At 40.1% G+C, this 23837-nt stretch overlaps 1 protein-coding gene across 1 annotated transcript in view; it reads right to left on the reverse strand.

The window, feature by feature from the left end:
• Positions 1–6780: 6780 nt before the first annotated feature.
• med6 (mediator complex subunit 6) overlaps positions 6781–23837 on the reverse strand; it is a 23273-nt gene continuing 6216 nt past the window's right edge. The window contains exons 2-8 of the mRNA XM_043698132.1: positions 17625–17784; positions 15826–15917; positions 13022–13104; positions 11203–11311; positions 9068–9183; positions 8343–8370; positions 6781–8245 (exon numbers count right to left, since the gene is read on the reverse strand). Coding sequence (XP_043554067.1) covers positions 8115–8245; positions 8343–8370; positions 9068–9183; positions 11203–11311; positions 13022–13104; positions 15826–15917; positions 17625–17784 — 719 coding nt within the window. The 3' untranslated portion in view covers positions 6781–8114. The remainder of the gene's footprint in view (positions 8246–8342; positions 8371–9067; positions 9184–11202; positions 11312–13021; positions 13105–15825; positions 15918–17624; positions 17785–23837) is intronic.

Below are 23837 nucleotides of genomic sequence, written 5' to 3' on the forward strand. Positions count from 1 at the left end.
AGACTGTTTGTGTTTTGGAGGCAACTTGCGTATGGTGATGTTCCCAATCATCTGATGACCATGTCATTATAGCTGGTAGAGGTTGTGGAATTGGAAGTTGCTGTTGGGGGAGTATGTGAGTTATTGCAGTGCCTCTTGTAGATGGCATAAACAGCTGTTGTCAGTGGTGAAGGGAGCGAATATTGAAGGTGGTGGATGGGGTGCTAATCCAGAAGGGTGCTTTATTTTAATGGTGACAAGCTTCTTGAGTATCTTTGGACAAGTGGGAAGTATTTCTGACTGGTGAATTGTTGATGGTGAACAGGTACTGTGGAGGTAGGATACAGGACTCCAATTCTCTAATCTGTCTAGATTGACTAGATTCCCTCCAGTGTGGAAACAGGCCCTTTGGCCCAACAAGTCCACACCGACCCTCCAAAGAGTAACCCATCCAGACCCATTTCCCTCTGACTAATGCACCTAACACTATTGGAATTTAGCATGGCCAATTCACCTGCCCTGCACATCTTTGGGCTTTGGGAGGAAACCGGAGGAATCCCACACAGATACAGGGAGAATATGCAAACTCCACACAGTTGCCCAAGGCTGAAATTGAACTGGGGACCCCGTTGCTGTGAGGCAGCAGCACTAATCACTGAGCCACAGTATTTATATGGCTAGTCCAATTCACTTTTTGGTCAATGCCTAGTGGAGAATTCAGCAACAGGAAAACCATTGAATGCCATAGGAAGATGATTAGATTCTTGTACGCGGGAATTGGAAATTCTCTAATATTTGTATGGTGACAATGTTACTTGTCAGGTGCCAGGAGGAGAAAGTGAGGACTGCAGATTCTTGAGATCAGAGTTGAGAGTGTGGCGCTGGAAAAGCACAGCAGGTCAGGCAGCATCCAAAGAGCAGAAGAATCGACATTTCAAGTATAAGCCTTCATCAGGAATTAGACTTGTGGGATGGGGGGAGGGGCTGAGAGATAAATGGGAGGGGTGTGGGGTTGGAGGAAGGTAGCTGAGAATGCAATAGGTAGATGAACGTGGGAGGGAAGGTGATAGGTCAGAGAGGAGGGTGGAGCAGATGATGGGAAAGGTGATGGACAGGTCAAGAGGACAGTGCCGAGTTGGAGACTTGGGACTGGGATAGGGTTGGGGTGTCGCTTGTCAGCCAAGCTTGATGTTGTCCAGGTCTTTCCATATGTTTGGTTGTTATTGCTCGATATAAAGCACTCTGCACTTCCGAAATTCAGCTATTTTGTCCATGTTTGTACCAAGGTTCAAATGGCCCTGGTGGAATTCAAATTAAGCATCCTTTACAAGTACTACTTCATAGCCGTGCTGATAGCCCCTTCCATCACTTTACAAATAATTGAGAGAAGACTGATGTGGCAGAAATTAGCCGGGTTGGATTTGTCCTACTTTTTTGTGGAAAGGACACGTGAGCAATTCTCTACTTTGTCGGGTAGATGTCAGTATTGTAGCTATACCGTAATAGCTTGGCGAAAGGTGCGGCAGCTTCTGAACCACATATCTTCAGTACTTTTATCGAAATGTTGTCAGGGCCCGCAAACATTGCAGTACCCAGTGCCTCCGATTGCTTCTTGATATCACATGGAGCAAATCAAATTGGATGAAAATCGCCATCTGTGATCTTGGGGACCACCAGAGGATGCAAAGTTTGATCATCCACTCGGCCCTTGTGCTGTAGATGGTTCAAATGCTTCAGCCTTATCTTTCACACTGATGAGCTAGGTTCCCCTGTCAATGGGAAGAGGTATATTTGTGGAGCTTCCTCCTCAGTGAGTTGCTCAATTGTCCACCACCATTTATGACTGAATGTGGACTGCAGAGCTTAGATTTGTTGGCTGTGTAATCATGTAACCCTGACGCAAAACAGAGTTGAGGAGAAACTATTTCTCCCAAGGTGTTGTGAATCTGTGGAATTTGCTACCTCAAAGTGTGATGGATGCTGAGATGGTGAGTAAATTTAAGGAGGAGATAGACAGATGTTTAATTGGTAATGAGTTGAAGGGATATGGTGAGAAGGCAGGAAAATGGGGGTGAGGAGCATATCAGCAATGATCAAATGGCAGAGCAGACTCAATGGGCTAATTCTGCTCCTATATCTAACGAAATTATGCTGCTTCAAGTGATTGGCATACATCTAGTTCTTATTGCAGCTTCACCAGGTCTGCCTCATTTTTAGGTATTTCTGGTGCTGCTTCAGGCTTGCCCTCATACACTCTTCACTGAACCGCAGTTGATCTCCAAGTTTGACTGCAATGGCAGAATGGGTGATTATAATTATGTAGCCAATGATGATCCATAGTGCCTCACGGATGCCCAGTTTTGAGCTGATAGTTCTGTTTGAAATCTATACCATTCAATGGCAGTGAATGAAGGTCATCCTCAATGTGAAGACAGGACATCATCTCCAGAAGGACTATGCAACCTATTAATACTGTCAATTGCAACAGGAAGGTTTGGTGAGGATGAGGTCAGTTATGTTCTCGTCAATTTCCCTCAGCTAATCTGGCAGCTACGTCCTTTCGGACTCACAGTTTGCTCAGTAATGATGCTACTGAGCCACTCTTGGTGATGGACATTGAACCCCCCACCCACAGTACATTCTGGGCTATTGCCACTCACAGCACTTTTTCCAATTCATGTTGAATATGGAGAAGTACTGATCCATCAGAGAAGGGGCTAGAGTGAAAATTAGCAATATGTTTCCTTGCTTATGTTTAACCTGAAGCCACAAGATTTCATGGAGTCAGAGACAATGTTGAAAAGTCTCAAAACAATTTCCTCCCAGCTATGTACAACTATACCATCCCTTCTGGAGGACCTGTCCTTCTGATGGTACAGGTTGTACCTAGAGATGTTAATGTCTGGAACAGTGTCTGTAGGTTAGATCCCTGAAAATGACATCAGGCTGTTAGCTGGACTGGCGTTATTATGGAATTGTAAAATACTAACCACTGAGTTCGCGCTATTGCCAGTTTGTGCCTCTCCTTGTTCTCAGTACCACCACCCAAACTGCTATTACTTGTATTCTGGCATGAGTCTATGCAATGGATTGCATTGACTTGAAAACACGAATTCCCCATCTCTGACCAGAAATGTAATCTCTGAGTGGTAGTGGGGCATTAATTGCTTTGTAAGGATGATACTTAAATAATGAAGCGGAATTGGAATAGTCTTTTTAAAAAATCTCCTCAGTTCTTTAGGTATTGAAGCAAACTGTAGGGGTAACAGACATGATATAGAATTTGGTTCAGAACTTGTTTGGGTTTTACTAAACTGCAGCAACTCAAGAGAGAGGCACATCACTACCTCACCACACACCATTACCAGAAAGGATCATAGTCCCAGAATTAATATTTTTGTTATTCAAAAGACTGTCTTTCTCGCATGTTCATACTAAATCAATGTAAAGCATCAAGTAACTAGGGAATAGAAATTGGAAATATTGCAAAACTAAGGTTGATATGTTCATGCATTCCTTTCAACATTTTCTATCTGAGTTTGAGTATATATTAATCATATTTCAGTTTGTTGTCATTGAGCACATGAAAGTGGGATTTACGTTTATCCTTTGGAAAACAAAGTCACGTTGGAAACAATGCAATTAAGAACTGGGAACACAGGCAATTCATTCACAACCCTAATGGATTTTGACCTCCGAAGCCATTAAAATGTGTTACACTAGAGGGAGTCTAAAACTGACAGTACAGCTATAGTGATTCAATACTGCTCAGCAGCTTCTTTGTCATTTCATGATTGAAAAAAAATGTTAATTATACAAAGTTCAGAATTTTCAAGATTTTGCCCGAAGCTTAGATTAATGGATAAATCTTACTTCAGTCTTAGAAGCTTGCCTGCTGGGTGCACACACTGGCATTTAGATTTTACCAGCGGCTTCATTTTAAAGCACACAAAAGCACTTGCGTTCGCAGTTTTTCCAGCATGTTCTCTGAGTAGGTGAGGCTCTGTACCAGATTGATAAATGTAACCAGGAGTGCTTATTTTCTACATTGGGAAGGAAGGACATGTCAGTTGTGCTCTTTACTGGCTCTTGGATTTTTTTCTCCCCCCCACCACAGCGTATACCCAGCAGTTCTGCTAAACATGTCTCACGTGATTCTTTTCTTTTTTCTGTTCTTTTCTGCCTTTCTGCATCATTCCTTTGACATCCCATTTCTTTGTGCTTCTTGTTGGTGATGACACAAAAGATTAATAGCGTAAGCAATGTAATTGGAGGTGTGGCAAAAGGTGAAAAGCTATTAACACAACATGAAAACAGACTTGCAGCACTAGAGACATATAATAAAATATGTATGAGGAGAGATTGAGAGATTAGTATTATTTTTGCCGAAGTCACAGTCTCAGGATTTGGAGTAGACCATTTAGGATAGAGATGAGTAGACATTTCTTCACCCAAAGAGTGGTGAACCTGTGGAATTCATTATCACAGGAAGTAGTTGATGCCAAAACATTGAATGTACTCACGAGGCGGCTAGATATAGCACTTGGGGCAAATGGGATCAAAGGTTAAGGGGAGAAAGCAGGATTACGCTATTAAATTGGGCAATCAGCCATGATCACTATGAATGGTGGAGGAGGCTCGAAGGGCCGAATGGCCTCCTCCTGCTCCTGTCTATGCTTCTATGAATGAAAGGAGTGAAATGTTGGCCTTCAGATCTGAAGGACTGGATTGCAAGTGAATAGAAGTCATTGTTCAACTATATGAAATTCTTTTTGCAGCCCACCTGGGGAACAGTGTCGTTTGGACAGCATACCTTAAGCACTGATATGACAGCCTTGGATGAAGTGCAAAGCAATTTACCAGAATGATACTAGGGCTCCAAGGTTTAAATAATGAGAAATTATACAAGCTAGACTTTGCATTGCATGGAATCTATATAAATAAGGTGTAATTTGATCAAAGTTTTCAAAGTATTAAGTTTTCAGACAAATACAGAGAAGGTATTGCTGATAATCTGGAATTATAAGGCCAGGAGAAAATGCTAAAGTTACAACAAGGACTGTAATTAGGACGCATTTCTTCACACAAAGGGGGGTAGACATTTGGAATTTTCTTCCTGAAATGGCAACCAATAACTGGACCAATTATTAATGTTAAAACAGAATTTGATAGATTTTTGTTAACCAAAGGGATCCAGGGACCAGCCATGATCTCACTGAAACAGGCACAAGGGAAGGAACATGAGCCAAGGAAACATCAGACAATAATTTGGAAGTTGCTATATGATTTATAAAACAGAATACTTGCCTTGAAATTATATTTTTCAAAAGTTATCATTTATTAGAACTTGCTTTGATTGGTGAACCTTTGAATCCCTTTTGATATACCTCAGACAGGGTGTGAGAATCTGGCAAAGTGAGGAACATTGAACAGTGGCTAAGCACACACATTTAAACTTGACCCTTCCCCATTCAAATACCTCAACATTCCCCATCCTCTCTCCCCTCCTCAGATTCTCTCTGACTAGATCACTCTATAATCTTGCTGAATCTAAATACTGCTGCTGGATTTGCTTCCTTGTTTGCAAGGTTACAGGTGATCATGCTGATGACTGGGCAAAGGAGAGAGAGAAAGTATGGGGATGGAGAACAAACATGTAGGAAAGTCCTTGTGCTCTAAAATTGTTAAACTCTATGTTGAATCCGGAGGGCTGTAAGATGAGATGTTGTTCCTCTAGCTGGCATTGAGCTTTGCTCGAGCACTGTGGCAAGCATGAAACAGAAATATTGGCCAGAGAATATAGTGGTGCGAAGAATTAGCAGGTAACTGGAAGCTCAGGGTCATTTTGTGGAGGTGCTCTTCAAAGTCATCAAGTGTCTACACTTCACCTCCCCAGTATAGAGGGGACCACATTGTGAGCAGCAAATACAGTAGACTGGATTGAACAAAGCACAGGTTTCACCTGGGAAGTGTGTCAGGGGCCTTGCATAGTGAGGAGGGAGGAGGTAAACAATAAGTTTTGCACCTTCTGCAACTGCATCGGAAGATGTAGCAGAAACTTTGCACCAACCCATTTGGTGCAATATTGAAACAATTGCTGTCATTTAATTTTGTCCCAATTTTCCAAGAAAATTTAAATGTTAAATCCAGGTGAATTTAAGCATTAATTGATTTTGACTGCGTTTCAAGATTTTGCCTTGCAAGTGATACCTTTCCTCACTCACTTCCTGCCCTAATCCAATACCATGCCCCTAACTACTGCAGCTTTTGAACAGAGGTGACTGTGATCCAATTTTCTAGCTGCACTTCTATGCTGATACATCTTCATCTGCCACTCCCAAACCAGTTTTCCCCATTGTAGAAGCACCATTCTGATGAAGGGTCATTTAGACCCAAAACATTAGCTTGTTCTCTCTCCGTGAAAGCCACCTGACCCAATGTGATTTCCAGTGATTTTTTTGCTTCCTGTTTTGCCATTGTAAAGTGGGAAAGGGAATGGCAGAGAAGACACCGCCTATCCATTTAAACAACAATCAGTGCCTATCAAAAAATAAGCTCAGCATTTGTGCTTTTGGCTTATCAATCCATCCCACTCACAACTAAGGAGATATTTTGGTTCTGATGAATGAACAAGGATCACAATTTTCCACACTGCCCCAAGCTTTTTTCCTAGACTCCTTCCACCTTCGATCTGTCCAATTCCTTCCAAATGAATCTGCAGTACTCTTGATTTTGTGTGCAACGTCACAGGATGTCAACAAGTTCACTCTTAAATATACTTAAAAATAAAATCTGTACAAAACAATTTCAGACTTCTTTATTCATTGATACAAAAAATTGTATTTTGTATTCTACTTCCAATACCAGACAGGCAGACCTTTAGTTACACTATTTTAAAATTATGTTTATTTAAACTTAAAGATCAAATCATTTCTAAATTACTCCTTTTGGGATCCTACTCACTAATTCCACTCCACTCTCCTTGCACAGCAAAGGACTTTGCAAAGGGTACAAACTTCAAGCAGTGAATTGCATGGGACTGAGCCAGTTAAATGGAAGCTATTGTACAACTTTACCTTTACAAATTTTCCACTTTGAGGTTCTGGAAGTCCTGTCTCCTGCTGAAATAAAGTTGTTCAGGTCTTCGTAACCACACAACACCCGTTTCATTTTTCTCAACAGATAATTGCACTCTGAATTTCAAAGCGCAGCCCTTGGCTGATTCGATTCCCACTTTGCATATGAACTCAGGAATGGATTCTAGCATAAGCTGCAAGACCATCACGATCTTCCCAAAGTTCATTCCGACACACTAACTAAATGCCAAATGTGGAAGCTTTATGCTTTACGCTTCTCCAAAAGCTGCTTTTACCAAGTAAGGCATCAGGTGGGGAGCTGTTGGCCCTTTGATTCTTAATAATCTATATCTTTACAATACAACACAATGAATTGCTAAGATGCACACTGCAATAGCTCTTGCATTCACACTTCCAAGTAATACGTTCCTAATCTCAGTCAGATGGAAAGCGGCACTGCATCATTATCACAGTGGGCAGAATAATCTACAAATAAAACAACATCGCTGGGTATCAATATACAAAAATCAGTAGCTATTGATCAGTAGCAAGTAAATCTTGCTTATAAATGGCCACCAGATCACAACTTTGCTGGAATAGTGTCCATGTATTTTGATGAGATTCCAATTTCTACTGCCCATTGATATCCATTGGTTAAAGAATGGTGTCATGGGATAATAACAACCATGTACAATAACCCATCTTTTACACTAATTTCCTCAATATTACAAGCATCAGAAGTCTCACCACTTAGTCTGAGCTTTATCCTTTTATACTGTAATTCTTAAAATTACGACTGCACATCTTTTTACCAATTCCTCTTCGTATCCACTGAAGCAGGACGTTCTGCAGAAAATGTCTGAAGCAACAAGAAAAGACGCAATCTTGGCACTGGACAGAGATTGAGAACTGAAAGGATTAAGCATCTCCTGGAGATGAACCCATTTCATGCTTGACATTTAAAAATAAAAAGCACAAAAAAAAATCACATCTATACAAAATCAAGTCCAAAGGTTCAATGGCTCACAACAATTGAGCCAGAGAGTTAGCAAAGTCTCTTCATTGGAGTCTCATTCGTTTCTCAGGGGGGGCCTTGGTGCTTGAGCTCTGCTGAGAGTTCTTTGTGGAGTCTTTTTCCTCCTGTTTGATGGTCTCGGTTGTTGGCTCGGCTTCTTTCTTCACTTGCTCCACTGAAAAGCAGAAATATAAACATGGAAATGTTTGCAGTCAAAGTATTAGTTGAGAAGTTTGATCGGAATTAGCTTGATTCAGGATAAAAATACTCACCTGGCACAGGCTTGTCTCCAGATTTGGGCTGAAAATGAAACCAACAGGCAATATAAGGAACACTTCGGGACATCCACGCAACAAAGAAAATTCAACTTCTGACACTGCATCGTTCAGTAGTTACAATGGTATACTGAAATTGCTGCCACATTTTTGTTGTAGATGTAAATAAGATAAAAAGAAATAATGGGGAAAAATCACCTCTATGTTTACACTGCAACTAACAAGATCTCTTTCACCACCCCGCAAAGGAAAATTCAAATGATCAGGTTAGATGTATGAATGAAATTATTTAAACCCACACTCTTTGGGAGTAGCACATAAAACCTGCATGACATTTGCTTTTTTGTTGAAAGCTTATAACCTTAGTCTGTTTAGAATAATGACAAACTTTTGTTTTTAAAATCAAGGCAGATTCAGATCCCATTAAAGCCAGATTGGAGCTATTCATTAAGTTGCAAAGTGACAGACTGTGTTGGCTCTTGAAATGAGACTTGTAAATGGGTGCTACCCCTAAGCCTCTCAAAGTGTATACTGGTCAGTCAATCTATGGCACTGGATAGCTCAGTGAAATCCATCCTTGCCCACTATAAGATCTAAACCTTTCACTTTCTCTATGTCTTGTGGAATTAAAAAAAAACTTCAGTACTACCTTCTATATCTATACTGTTTGATTTCAATTACTTATTTGAAACAAAGGAACATAGCAAGTTACAGATAATTACCTGAATAAACTTGGGCTGGAATTTTTGCCGAATATCTAGGAGCAACATATCCACTCTCTGACGCTGGAACAACGAACTTGGTTCCTCCTTCTTTTTCGATTTTGGCTTTACTTTATCTGGACAGGATGAAGAGAAAGAGTTGAAATGAAAAGATGGTTAGAATGTAATTTGTTTCCGAAAGGAGTCGAATGCTTTTGCTGGATGTAAGTTAATAAACTTGATCCCTCTTAGAGGTATTGCATAACCAATTTCACTATCACAGAAAGTTCCTCTCTGCTACTCAGGCACTTTGTTGAACTTGAAAGGTAGGCCACAGGAACTGGGCCTTTCACTTCATAAGCGAAGCTATGGTGTATTCTTGAGATAGAAAATGTTGCAAAAGTTTTAATCATTTGCATTTATTAACACTCACATGTCACTTCTCACCAATTTACAAGTCCCACTTCAAGAAGGAAAATATTTAGTGAAAATACCATTTTAGAACCAAGATGCAAGAAGCTCGCTCTCTCATTATGTGGATTTGGCATGATGTAGAATGTAATTCTGGACAAGGAAATTCTGTTGGCCAATGGGTAGCCATCTGTTTTTTGGCCAAAACTGAAAATGAGCCCAAAATATTATAAACTTACCAGCCAGGAATCTGAACTCCATTTACGCACAGAGGTGCTGGGTGCAAAGATGATGACTTTGCTTCCAACTGTGTGGAGTTATTCTGAGATCAGTGGTTGCAGAGTGCACCTAACAAACGATGCACTGTTTTGCTGACTGCAAATTGCACCACACTTGGCAGTAAATGGCTCTATCTGCTACATTTGTCACATGGCTGTTAGTGTCAACGTCCTGAACTTCACCGCAATAACAATAATTCAGATGGAGCAGGTCAGTGATCTGCTATAGGGCTCAGTATTCAGACAGTCAATTGGGCCATTAATTTACGAAACAGACACCAACTTGAAAAGCCATCTAGATTTGTGTAAATCACTAAAAAAAATGTAAGATCCTGTTTGCTGTTAACAGGAAGGATCACAGAATCTGGATGTTCTGTTAATTGTTTCAGCCGAGAGAGAGAAATCAATGACAGATTTTCACATTTGCTTTTCTTATTGAGGTGTACTCAGGTCACTGTTTCATGGCATTATAAAAGCAGTGATTGTCATTCATAACCTTTCAAGACAATCCCTACTAGCTCACTGACCTGATGCAGTAATATAATTTGCAGAAATTTTAGAGTGTCTGACATCTTCTTTACCCCCTTCTTTAAAAAATCATTCTCAGGAGATAATTCTCTGTCAAGACTGGCATTTATTGCCACTCCCTCATTATCTGAACAGAATATTCAATAGCTACAGTCTTGCGGTGTAGGTATATCTACAGTGCTATTAGTAAGGGACTTCTGGGATTTTGCCATTCTTTGCTGCAGTTGAGATGCTGCACCTTAAAGGGTTTTTAAGAATCAATGACATTGCTGAGAGACTGGAGCCACATATAGGTCAGAGAGTAAGAGTGGTCCATTACCTTCTGTAAATAGTGAAGCAATTTTTAAAAATAATCTAATACCTTCGAGGTCATTTGCTTTTAAAACATTGATTAACATCAAATTAAATTGTCAAATTACTACAGAGGGATTGAAACCCTCAATCCCTCAACTGTTTCTCATTTATCACTTTGGATTGCTTGTATCATAATATAAAACTTTACTACAGACCTTCTGATGGAGTGAATTTGCTTTCGTGAAATAAAGCATAGGTGATATAAGGCCTTTATTTGTTGCTGGCTCTCTGAATACGCTCATTATACATGTGCATAGTTTCTTTGGGACAGTGGACAAACAGCAGAATTTAAGCAGGGTCATGGTTTCCCCAGATACTTCAAACTGAATGAGAAATTGATCCACTATGCAGATACAACGTAGTGGCATCAGTCCACTTCTAACATTCTCTTATACAATCTCTAAAATTCTCTAGCTTATGACAAAGGTTTGCTGAGACAATATACAAAACAGGAGGGTCCTGCATCCACAGCTGAGTGCTCCATGTCAAGTTATGTTTTTCCAGCTGACAGTATATTATTTTGTGGAAGTGGCCATCTTTAGAAGGATTTAGCAAACTCCATGGTATTACCATACTGGAACTCACCCCTCTCATCTTGATCCTTGAAATGCCACCAATATCCTTTGGAAGGATGGTATCGGCAATAAGACATGGCTTCGTCAAATGCAGACTGAACTGCATGTATTGCTGTCAGCTAGTTTGGGTACAGGGAAATAAAAGCAATGCATCAGTTGCCACATCGCCAGTAATGCACTATTCTTTTCACAGTGCCTGAAAAGAAATGCCGACTTGAAAGGAAACTGAGATTTGCACATGGGCCAGAGTGTTACACAGCATTGAAATGAGCATGTCTAGATGCAGGGTGTAGTTCAACACCATTACACAGAGATTTATGCAGTATTCTAATTACACAAGTACCAACACATTTCAGTTTCAAAACATTTGTTAAACTGAGAGAATATCTGTACATGCCAGAAGCAAATGTGGCAATCGTGCAGACTGCACAATTCCATAATGCTATTAATAATGGGTTCAAAAGATTCATGGAAGCAACCTGGTCCACATGCCATGCATCCAAGATTGCTAAGGTGCTGGCCACAACCCTTTAATTCTCTTCAGAGAACTTGCTTTTAGGGGTATAGAGTAAAGTCTTGCAATTTGCAATGATCAAAACTTGGAGGTATAGTAAACTTTAAGGAAGATAGCGACCAACATCAAGAGAACATACAGAGGTTGATGGGAAGGGTGGACATATGGCAGATTAAATATAGTGTTACAAACTGAGGTGACACATTTTGATAGCAAGAATGCAGACAATTATAATTACTAAATATACATTGCGCAGTATTTAAAGAACGCAAAGACCTTGAGAATGTTTTCTGTACAAACCTTTGAAAGTGGCATGATGAGTTAATGAGCAGTTAATCAAGCATATGGCATTCCCCACTTTATAATTAGAGACACAGAGAACCATGAAGTATGTTAGTTCTGGCCCAGCTTGAGCACTATGTCCACTTCTGGCTGCCACATCTTAGAAAGGTTTTGAAGGCTTTGGCAAGGTGACAGTAGATTAAGTAGAATGATTCTAGGGATGAGGGATTACATCTATATGGCTGGACTGCAGAGCCTAGGGTTATTCTTTTTAGAATAAAGAACACTAAGAGGAGATTTGATAGAATTGTTTAAAAATCATGAATTATAAAGTTAGAGTACACAAAGAGAAACTCTCCAACGGTTAAAGGATCAATAAACAGAGGGCACAAACTTCACGCCACTGACTAAATATCTGAAGGGACATGAGGAAAAACCCTATTTATGAAAAGTGTTAGGATTTAGAATTCACTCTTAACAGGAGAGTGAACGCAAACTCAATAATAACCTTCAAAAATGGATTAGATAAACACTTGAAGGAGGAAAAGTGCAGAGCTATAAGGAAAGAAAATGAGAGTAGAATTACCCTTTAGAAGAACCAGGACAGACTCAACAGTCCAAATGTCACCCTCCTGTATTATTGCATTCCATGATTTGTTTGTAAAGCTTTAATGAAATGGCTGCATTTAAACCTGACGTTAGTCTTCTCTCTCAATTTAATGCCTTTTTCGACAAGTGAATCAGCAACACAAAATGTAACACGTTACACAATATCACTCAATTTTCACTGTTGTGCATAATGCAACTACACTGGAGGGACAGAAGAAAAGGCATTTTGTTCTTTTCTTTCTTGCAGACAAGGCAGGCTACAAAAAAAGCCAATTTGTACTACATGTATAATAAATTAAACTGGCTCCCCAGGTTAAGTGTTCTCAGCAACCTCATCAATGTTCACTTATTCAAAATAAATTATTTTTGATTGAGACATACCCCTGAAAAGCAATGAAAAACCACATGAAGCGAAGTCACCCACCATTCTAGAGTTTATTACTGATCCCAAATCAGGCGCTTGATACACCACTCCAGCAATGATATAATAGTCAGCCAAAGGAGTAACTAGAAGAGGGAATACAATTAGCACAAAGAATTAATCTTAAATTAGAGATTAATTATTCTTTATCCTTAAAATAAATTATGTCTGAATATGATTTGGCAAGTGGTTAACCCTCATTAATTTGACCTTGCAGAATTTTCTCCAATTGTTTGACATTGGGCTGTGTAGATCACAAATTCTCTATTTTAGTTTTCTCCCGTACATTAAATAATCTCAACTTCAAAGGTGATAGGCAGTCTTAATACAACTTAGGGTTGAGAAGGGTTCTGCTCTATGGCTCTTCTTTATACTGTGTGCAAATCAGATGAAGAGTGGATTATAACTTGTTGAGATGCCTTTGTAGTTGAACACTCTGACTGATTAGCACTGTCCTGACAGAATAGACACTTGGGTAAGGCACTGAGGATAATTGACGCTGCTCAAACGATTGCCTTAAGACAAGATGACATCCATGGCATGAAACAAACCTAGCAAATCACTACTGAGAAGGTGGAGCAGCATAAATTAAGTCAGGCACTTGGAATAGCCATCGGTAAAATGGTTCAATATGGAACAATTACTGGAATTTTGGCAGCACCAGTTGGATCCCAACCTTAGATATATTTTATAAATCAATCTTTTTCCAAGCTATTCATTAACTGTATCTAAATATCAAAACAGACTTGTATTTTTATGATACATTAACACGTCTTCTACAAAATTTCAAGGCACCTTGCTTACAATCGAGATACAGTGATTTATTGGAGATAACATGGAAGGCAATCTGCATAAAACAAAGTCCCCAAAGCAGCAACAAAATGAAGAAGCATCTTTGCTAATGTTGCAAAATAGTGCTGTGCCATCTCAATATCCACACAAACACCACCACAGCAGGTAGATGGGCTAAGAATTTATTCTGAAGCCTAAGAATTGCACAGTCACTAAGCAGCTATCTCACTTGTGTGACTGAGTGACAAACTGGATTGTTCTTACAGGGGACCTAAACCCTCCATCTTCTGATACAGACACAATGGACCAAAAGGCCTCCTTCCATTCTGCATCAAATGATGATTCTCTTAATGCAGGTTATGGATTCAAATACTATTCCAGAGGCTTCAGATTTGCATTGCACTAGTGATCTTTGAGAAGATTTGTAGGTTTTGGATGTAGGTTTGCTCACTGAGCTGGAAGGTTCATTTTCAGATGTTTCATCACTATACTAGGCAACATCTTCAGTGACCCTCCGAGTGAAGCACTGGTGGTGTAGCCCACTTTCTATTTATATACTTGAGTTTCCTAGGTTTGGTGATGTAATTTCCTGTGGTGGCATCCCAAAAAAGAACAGGAAATAACATCACCATAGGAAATGTCGTCACCATAGGAAATGACATCACTAACCCTAGGAAACTCAAACATATAAATAGAAAACAGGCTACACCACCAGTGCTTCATTCGGAGGCCTCACTGACTGTGTGGAGTTTGCACGTTCTCCCCGTGTCTGCGTGGGTTTCCTCCGGGTGCTCCGGTTTCCTCCCACAGTCACAAAGATGTGCAGGTCAGGTGAATTGGCCATGATAAATTGCCCTTAGTGTTAGATAATAAGGGGTAAATGTAGGGCGATGGGTGTGGACTTGTTGGGCCGAAGGGCCTGTTTCCACACTGTAAGTAATCTAATCTAATCTAATCTGTAAGTAATCTAATCTAATCTAAGCAGTTGAACCATTCAGTTGGTGAATGGTGACTTAGGGGATACTAAGATCTTTCATCAGTTTGTTTTTCGACATTGACCTTATTTTGATGAGATTTGGAAAGCATTTATTCCTGGACATTGACAGTTAGGAACAGGCAAAAATCAGGGTTTACATCGCAAGTTACAAACATTAAATACAAAGATTTGTGTGGCACCGTGGCTTTATTGATTAAAGCGCCTGTCCAATAAACAGGACATCCTGGGTTCAAACTCTGTTTTATGGCAGCACGGTGGCTCAGTGGTTAGCACTGCTGCCTCACAGTGCCAGGGACTTGAGTTAAACTCCTGTCTCAGATGACTGTCTGTGTGGAGTTTGCATATTCTCCCCATGTCCGCGTGCGTTTGCTCAGGGTGCTCTGGTTTCCTCCAACAACTTAAAGATGTGCAGGTCAAGTGAAATGGCCACGCTAAACTGCCCATAGTGTTATGTGCATTGGTCAGGGTTAAATATAGGGTAGGGGAATGGGTCTGGGTAGGTTACTCGTCAGTGGGTTGGTGTGGACTTGTTGGGCCGAAGGGCCTGTTTCCATGTTGTAGGGAATCTAATCTAATCTAATAATTAGCAAAACCATACAAAACACAATGCAGAGCAGCCACACAGAACAAATTACTTGCGGGGTGAGTGGTGGAAAATGCTGCAACCACTATTTGTTCCTTCATCTGTATGAGCTCTTTTATATAAAATTCAAATATCAGTCAATGCTACAGCTTTGGACTTCACATCTTAATTTTTATCATCTGACATCAAAACCTGAATACACCTCTGCTGCAATGTTTTGTACTTTCTGTTAACATTCCCAAAGTAGCCCAGTATAGCTTGAATAAAAACAAACTATTTTGGAATAGTCAAATGGACAAAGAAGTTTGGAATGAAACTTTATCAAAACTTCATAAATGTAACAATGTTCTCAGCAGTGGTCCGTGAAGCACTGCAACTCTGGTCTTTAACCAAACTGAAGTCACAACTGCCTTCTCTGATACAGCTAGGTCTTACCTTGAGTTGGAGAGTATCTATGCTGCTTCCGAATTATATATAGTATGGGCTCCTGAGCATGTAGTAGAATGTATTCCAAGCCAGTCATGTTGCTGCATCACAACAAGAGTAAATGATTAGTGAAACTTTTACCATCAATATCAATTCTAAAGCAGAACCAATGTTGGAATTAGTACACAGCTTCACAGACAACCCCTGAATGCAGTAACTACATCATCACTAAAAGAATCAGAATGGTGACTGCAGAGGACTCTATATGATGTGTAATGACCATGTCAGAGAATTGTAAGAGATGTTCAACTTGCCTCACTCTCTTGTCTTTTCCCCACAGCCCTGTAAATGTCTTCCCTTTGATTTAATTGTGGATGTCACTTTTGAAGGCCATCATTGAATCTGCCCCCATCACACTTTCAGGCAATGTACTGCAGGTCCTAACCACTTGCTGAGTAAGAAGAATGGTACCCATGTTATCACTGATTTAAGGTGTTTGTCAAAAATACCAGAAAAGTCCTCTGGTTCTTGATATCTATTCAGTCTGGAATGCTCAAGATTAGAGGTATCACTAACAAAATTCTTCAATCTTCTCTAAGCAGTACAGTTGCAAATTTCCCCAACATTATAGACATTCCACTATCACAAAATACATGTATTTACCATTATTTTCAGTCACTCAGCCTACCCCATATCCATGGTGCCACTGTTACTTTTATTCCATGGGTCACAATTTTGTTGACAATCTTATGTGGCAGTTTACCAAAAACCTCTTTTATAAATCTTTGTTCACCACATCAACTGCATCACCCTCATTAACTTGTTTGAGTTTTTTTTTGCTGACTAAGAGGGGTAAACACAATTTTTTTTTTAAAAAAACAAATCTGTGCTGGATTTCCATACTTAATTCGCCTTATCCATGTGACTGTTAACTCTGTCCCAGATTGTTTCTAAAAGCTTTCCCACCACTGAGATTAAACTTATCGAATCAGATTTATCCTTACACAGTTTTATTGTATAAGTATTTAATATTTGTAAACTCCACAGATCTCTGGAACCATCCCTCATATGTAAAGAAGGATTAAAATGCTTCTGCAATTTCTATCCTTACCTCCCTCAACATTCACAGATGCGCCCATCAGCTAGTCCTTGGCATTTGTTTTTGAAAAGGTACATCCTGTCTTTCCAATAATCCCTCTTTATCCATTTTTAGTTCACTCAGCCTACCTCCTCCTTTATTACAACCTAGGCAGCATCCTGCTCTTTGGTAAAAATAGATGCAAAACCTTAAAACCTCAGCCAGTGTGTGTAATTTCCTTTTTCGGTCCCTATGTGGCCCCAATCATCCTTTAAGCATGATTTTACTAAGAGAAGCAAAGTGAAAAACTACGACAGAGATCAAAAGAAAAACATGAATTGATGGATTTGAATGTAAAAAGTACAGAAAATTAAGAATAATAGAGATCTTAATATAGAAAATTGCAGTTCTTAATATCGAAACTTTTGGATAAATTCTTAAATGAGGACTTTACACCTGTGGCTATTAAATCAAAATCAACCTGGCCTTACTGAAGGGGTAATAATTTCACAATCAAAAGCCCTGACTTCTACTTGGTCTAGAACTACTAACCATATTGTCTTATTGCCATCATATATCATCAAGTTGAATGTCTAGTCAATCTACAACAGAGTATGAATGAATTAACTTCAAAAATCATCAATGAATAGAAAATAGACTTGGATATTACACTGCCATTCCAGGAAAATGACTGCATTTTAGGCTGTACTGATTATCAAGCAATACCTACTGCAAATGTTCCAAGCTGAGACGTTGCATTTTGACCACCTCATTATTGCAAGTGCGGTCATAAAATGGGTTGCTTCTTTCAGAGAAGTAGTCAAGCACATTTCCTGGATTTAAGATTGGAATCCAAGCACTGTCCACCCACGAGATCCCCAGGAGGTTATCTTAAGAAATAGGATGAAATGAATACAAGAGAAATTTTTTTAAAATGTTAATTGGAATAATTCTTTCAGAATGCAAAGTGGACAAAACACAAATATTGTCACACAGCTTTAACTAAATGCACTTGCAGAGATAGCTAGGTATCATAAAAAAAAGCCAGTGAATTTTTCCCATCTGCCATCTTCTGAATGTCTTACGAGGTGATCATTCACACAGCATCAATTATCCTCCAATGGCTTACCCAAGTGTCCATTCTGTAAGTGTCTACCTGGACAGTGCCAATCAGTCAGGCTGTTCAACTTCAAGTTCTAATCCTCTCTTCATCTGATTTGCACACATTTAAACAAGAGCCAATATAGTGGGAACCCTGCCTGAATTTCCCTCTCTCAACCCCAAGTCATACCACCTTCAAGATTGAGATTATTTAATGCACAGAAGGAAATTCAAACAGAGATACCACAATCTACACAACCCAATGTTAGACTGTTGGAGAAAATTCTGAAGGAGAAAATTAATTTTCTCTTGAACAGGCAAGGTTTGATCAGAGATAATCAGTACAGCTTTGTCAGAGACAAGTCATTTAAACAAATTCAAACTTTTCAAGGGTTGATCAGGTGTGTACAAGAGGGCAGTGCAATTGTTATAATTTATATGGATTTCAGCAAAGCTTTTGACAAAGACTCATGTAGGAGACTGATAAAGAAGATAAAATTGGGATCCAGGGTAAATTGGCTTAGTGGTTGGAGATAAAAAGTGATTATAGAAGTAAAATAAAATAAGGAACTGCTGATACTGGAGATCTGAAACAAATAAAAGCAGAAATTGCTGGAAACTCAGCAGTTCTGACAGCAAATGTGGACAGAAAACAGAACTAACGTTAAGTCCAGTGATTCTGGCTCAGAAGGGTGGAGAGAGAAGACTGATTGGCTGACTGGAGACTCGGGTCCAATGGCACAATACAAGGATCAGTGTTGAGTCCAAGCTGTTTGTGATAATACATAAACAATATATATAAGAATGTGGGAGAGATGATAAGTAAATTTGTGGATGAAGTGAAGATTGGCTGGGTGGTAGACAGTGAGAAAGAACATCTTAGGTTACACCAAAAGACATAGGAGCAGAAGTTAGGCCATTCAGCCCATTGAGTCAGCTCTGCCATTCAATCATGGCTGATAAGCTTCTTAAAACCATTCTCCCTGTAACCCGTATCCAGCACGATGTAGACGGATTCATCAGATGAGCAGATCAGTGACAGGTGGAATTTTAACCATGAACATTGTGAAGTGATACACTTTGTAGGAAGTAGCTAGATAAGGGAATACTTAATGAATGGACCAGGGTGCTCAGAGGAACACAGGGATCTCGAGGCCCACAGATCTCTGAAGGTGACAGGGCAGGCTAGTGTGGCAGTTAAGAAAGCATATGGGACACTTGCTGTTATCAGTCCGGAAGGTTACGTTGGAACTTTGATTAAGCCACAGCTGGAGTACTGTGTATAGTTCTTATCATCACACCACAGGAAGGATACAAATGCAGGGAGGGGTCCAGAGGAGATTTGCCAAGATATTCTTTGTGTTACAGTATTTTAGCTATGATGTGTTACAGTATTTTAGCTGGATAGGCTCAGGTTATTTTCCTTAGAGCAGAGAATGCTGAAGGGAACCCGACTGAGGTGCTTAAGATCGTAAGGGGCAAGGACGGGGTGAAGACGAAGCATCTGTTTCCCTTTATTTGAAAGGTAGTGAAGGGGTATCATTTAAAGGGAAGGGCAGGAAGTTTAGAGGGAATTTAAGGAGAATCTATTTCACCCAGAGGGTGATGGGAATCTGGCATGCACTGCCTGGGTGGGCAGTAGAGGCAGGACCATTTAAAAAAACACATGGATGAACACTCAAGATGTCATAATATTCAAGGCCATGGGCCAAGTACTGGAAAATGGGATTTGTGCAGACGGGTCAACAGAGACTTGATGGGCTAAAAGCCCTCTGCATGATTCCATGAAATAAAGGCAATGTATTCACTAACTGAACTATATGGAGTCTTAACACAATTATTTCCACCTTTCTCCCCAATTACATCTATAAAGATCCACTCTAGCACTGCAAACGCTTCAAACCTTATATTCTGTATTGAAACTCACTCAATTTTGACTCTGGTCTACTGGACACCACCATCTCTGTCTTATCATCTGTGCAATTGTTTCTAGTTTTGACTCCTACTTTTCAGACATGTTCAGATAAACATGAACAAGCTTACCGTCCAGTGCAGTAGTAACGGAGCGTTGCACAAACTGAACTGCAATCTTTCAGATGAGATGTTAAACTGAGGCCTGGCCTCTTGGGCCTTCTCAAATAAACGTTTTTAAAAAAATCAAATGACACTATTTGAAAGAGGAAATTTCTTTCAGGGAACCAGACCAGTAGTAGTCAGTTTGTCAATATCAAGAAATCAAATGATCTGATCACTGTTCTATTGCTGCTGTTGAGATATTGCCAAATAGATGTTGACTGTTAAATTACTGACAGGACAACAGTTACCAACACATTAAACATATTTCATTTACTGAATAGGCTTTGAACTGTTCTGGCATCATGAATGTTGTCTCACAAAACCTCAGCAATAACCTGCCTCCCAAAAGTCTCTGTCCATCCAACATCTTACCATCACACTATAAAACTTCCATTAATACTTATCTACTGAGAATCAGTCTAAGCCTTTTCATAAGTTCAAGGCTTGGTACGTATTTATTTAAATTGCTTGATAAAACGGCTATTCTTCTTATTCATTTCTGCATTGGTAAGGAAACTCCACCAGTTCAACACTGAGTTAGCCAAGTTTCTTTAACCAAACTCCCTCCAAAAAAAATAAAAATCCAATCTGATCACATGAAGACATACTTATACTCTATCATCCAATACACCGCAGCAAAATCATGACAGATGTTGCAATATATTCAAACAGGCACAACAAATGTCAACAATCAATGTTTCATTCTCCAAATGCTCTGTCCATTTTCACTTCCTTTCTAAATGTAGGAAGCCCTTTCTCTCAAATTCTGAAATGGGGAACATTTTAACAGACAATAACGATACATATGTTGGAATCTGTAAAAATAGGACAGATAAATGGAAACCGACATGGAATTGTTCATGGCAAATTGTGTTTGAACGTAGGTTTGCTCACTGAACTGGAAGGTTCATTTCCAGACTACTAGGTAACATCTTCAGTGGGCCTCCGGGTGAAGCACTGCTGATAATTCCTGCTTTCTATTTATACGTTTGGGTTTCTTTGTGTTGGTAATGTCATTCCCTGTTCTTTTTCTCAGGGGGTGGTAGATGAAGTCTAACTCAATGTGTTTGTTGATAGACTTCTGGTTGGAATGCCATGTTTCTAGGAATTCTCGTGCGTGTCTCTTTTTGGCTTGTCCTAGGATGGATGTGTTGTCCCAATCGAAGTGGTGTCCTTCCTCATCTGCATGTAAGGATACTAGTGAGAGAGGGTCATGTCGTTTTGTGGCTAGTTGATGTTCATGTATCCTGGTGGCTAGTTTTCTGCCTGTTTGTCCAATGCAGTGTTTGTTACAGTTCTTACACTGTATTTTGTGTATTTTTTAGATTACTTTCAGTGTGGAAACAGCCCTTTGGCCCAACAGGTCCACACCGACCCGCCGAAGCGCAACCCACCCAGACCCATTCCCCTACATTTACCCTTTCATCTAACACTACGGACAATTTAGCATGGCCAATTCACCTAACCTGCACATTTTTGGATTGTGGGAGAAACCGGAGCACCCGGAGGAAACCCACGCAGACACGGGGAGAATGTGCAATCTCCACACAGTCAGTCGCCTGAGGTGGGAATTGAACCCGGGTCTCTCGCGCTGTGATGCAACAGTGATAACCACTGTGCCACCCATATTAGTTTTGTTTATTGTCTGTATAGGGTCTTTCAAGTCCATTAGCTGCTGTTTTAGTGTGTTGGTGGGTTTGTGGGCTACCATGATGGCAAGGAGGTATTCTTACTAGTATCCTTACATACAAAGGAGGAAGGACACCACTTCTGTTGGGACAACACATCCACCCTAGGACAAGCCAAACAGAGACACGCATGAGAATTCCTAGAAGCATGGCACTCCAACCAGAACTCTATCAACAAACACTTCGAGTTGGACCCCATCTACCACCCCCTGAGAAAAAGAACTGGAAATGACATCACCACAAGAAATGATGTCACCAACCCAAAGAAACCCAAACATATAAATAGAAAGCAGGAATTTTCAACAGTGCTTCGCCTGGAGGCCTACTGAAGATGTCACTTTGTAGGATGACAAAACGTCTATAAATGAACCTTCCAGCTCAGCGAACAAACTACATCCAGAACCTCAACTTGAGCTACAAATCTTCTGAAAACTCACTAAAATTGTGTTTGAGTTTCAATGAAGTAACAGTGAGGGTATAGTTGATGTTGTGAGATAATGCAAAGTCATAAACAGCCTAGATCAACCTCAAATGATGGGCAGATATAGAAATGGAATAAACGGTTAATGTCCACTCCAAACTTCATTAACTTCTGTCTTTCCAATATTTAGTTGAAGGAAATTTCTACTCACTACTGTAAATATCAAACCACAGGTAGAATGATCAAGAAGGGCAATGCTGAGGTAAATTTGGGTGCAGATTCCATACAAGTGGAAACACTGTTTTCAGATGTTGTCTCTGAGTGCAAAATGCAATCAAGAAAGAGGAGGGGACAGAGGATACATCCTTGGGGTTCCAGAGGTACCAACGCAGGATGAAAAGTTATTGCAACTGATTTTCCTAAGAATCAACTGAGTATATGGTCTCAACCATCTGGACAAAAGATGAGAGAAGTTGATGAGGTTAGCAGCATCAAAAACTGCAAGGCCAAGAAGGTTGAAAAGCAATAGTTAGAGTCACGTTGGAGGTCAATCTGCAGCTTCAGTAAGATATATTTCAAAAATGCAAACTTGATTAGAGGGATTCAAACATGGAGATGTAAAGATGGCCACAGATTTGGAAAGTAAAACAGAAGCACACTTGAAAGGATCACACAACACAGGTTATAGTCCAACAGGTTTATTTGACAGTATAAGCTTTCGGAGTGCTGCTCCTTCGTCAGGTAGCTAGTGGGGCAGGTACATAGGACACAGAATTTGTAAGTAAAAGATCAAAGTGGGATACAACTGATGCAATGTATTTGGCTAACCTAGATGCTGTTAAGTATTTAATCATTTAGAATGGGGATGCAGGTTTTGATTGACGAATATGTAAATCCCAGAACAGAACATAGAACATAGAACAATACAGCACAGAACAGGCCCTTCGGCCCACGATGTTGTGCCGAACATTTGTCCTAGCTTAAGCACCCATCCATGTACCTATCCAATTGCCGCTTAAAGGTTACCAATGATTCTGACTCTGCCACTCCCACAGGCAGCGCATTCCATGCCCCAACCACTCTTTGGGTAAAGAACCTACCCCTGACATCCCCCCTATATCTTCCACCCTTCACCTTAAATTTATGTCCCCTTGTAACACTCTGTTGTACCCGGGGAAAAAGTTTCTGACTGTCTACTCTATCTATTCCTCTGATCATCTTAAAAACCTCTATCAAGTCACCCCTCATCCTTCGCCGTTCCAATGAGAAAAGGCCTAGCACTCTCAACCTACTGACTGTCTACTCTATCTATTCCTCTGATCATCTTAAAAACCTCTATCAAGTCACCCCTCATCCTTCGCCGTTCCAATGAGAAAAGGCCTAGCACTCTCAACCTATCCTTGTACGACCTATTCTCCATTCCAGGCAACATCCTGGTAAATCTTCTCTGCACCCTCTCCAAAGCTTCCACATCTTTCCTAAAGTGAGGCGACCAGAACTGCACACAGTACTCCAACTGTGGCCTAACCAAAGTCCTGTACAGCTGCAACATCACTTCACGACTCTTGAATTCAATCCCTCTGCTAATGAACGATAATACTCCATAGACCTTCTTACAAACTCTATCCACCTGAGTGGCAACCTTCAAAGACCTATG

This window comes from Chiloscyllium plagiosum, chromosome 10 (genome assembly GCF_004010195.1).
Source record: "Chiloscyllium plagiosum isolate BGI_BamShark_2017 chromosome 10, ASM401019v2, whole genome shotgun sequence".
NCBI classification, from domain to species: Eukaryota; Metazoa; Chordata; class Chondrichthyes; order Orectolobiformes; family Hemiscylliidae; genus Chiloscyllium; species Chiloscyllium plagiosum.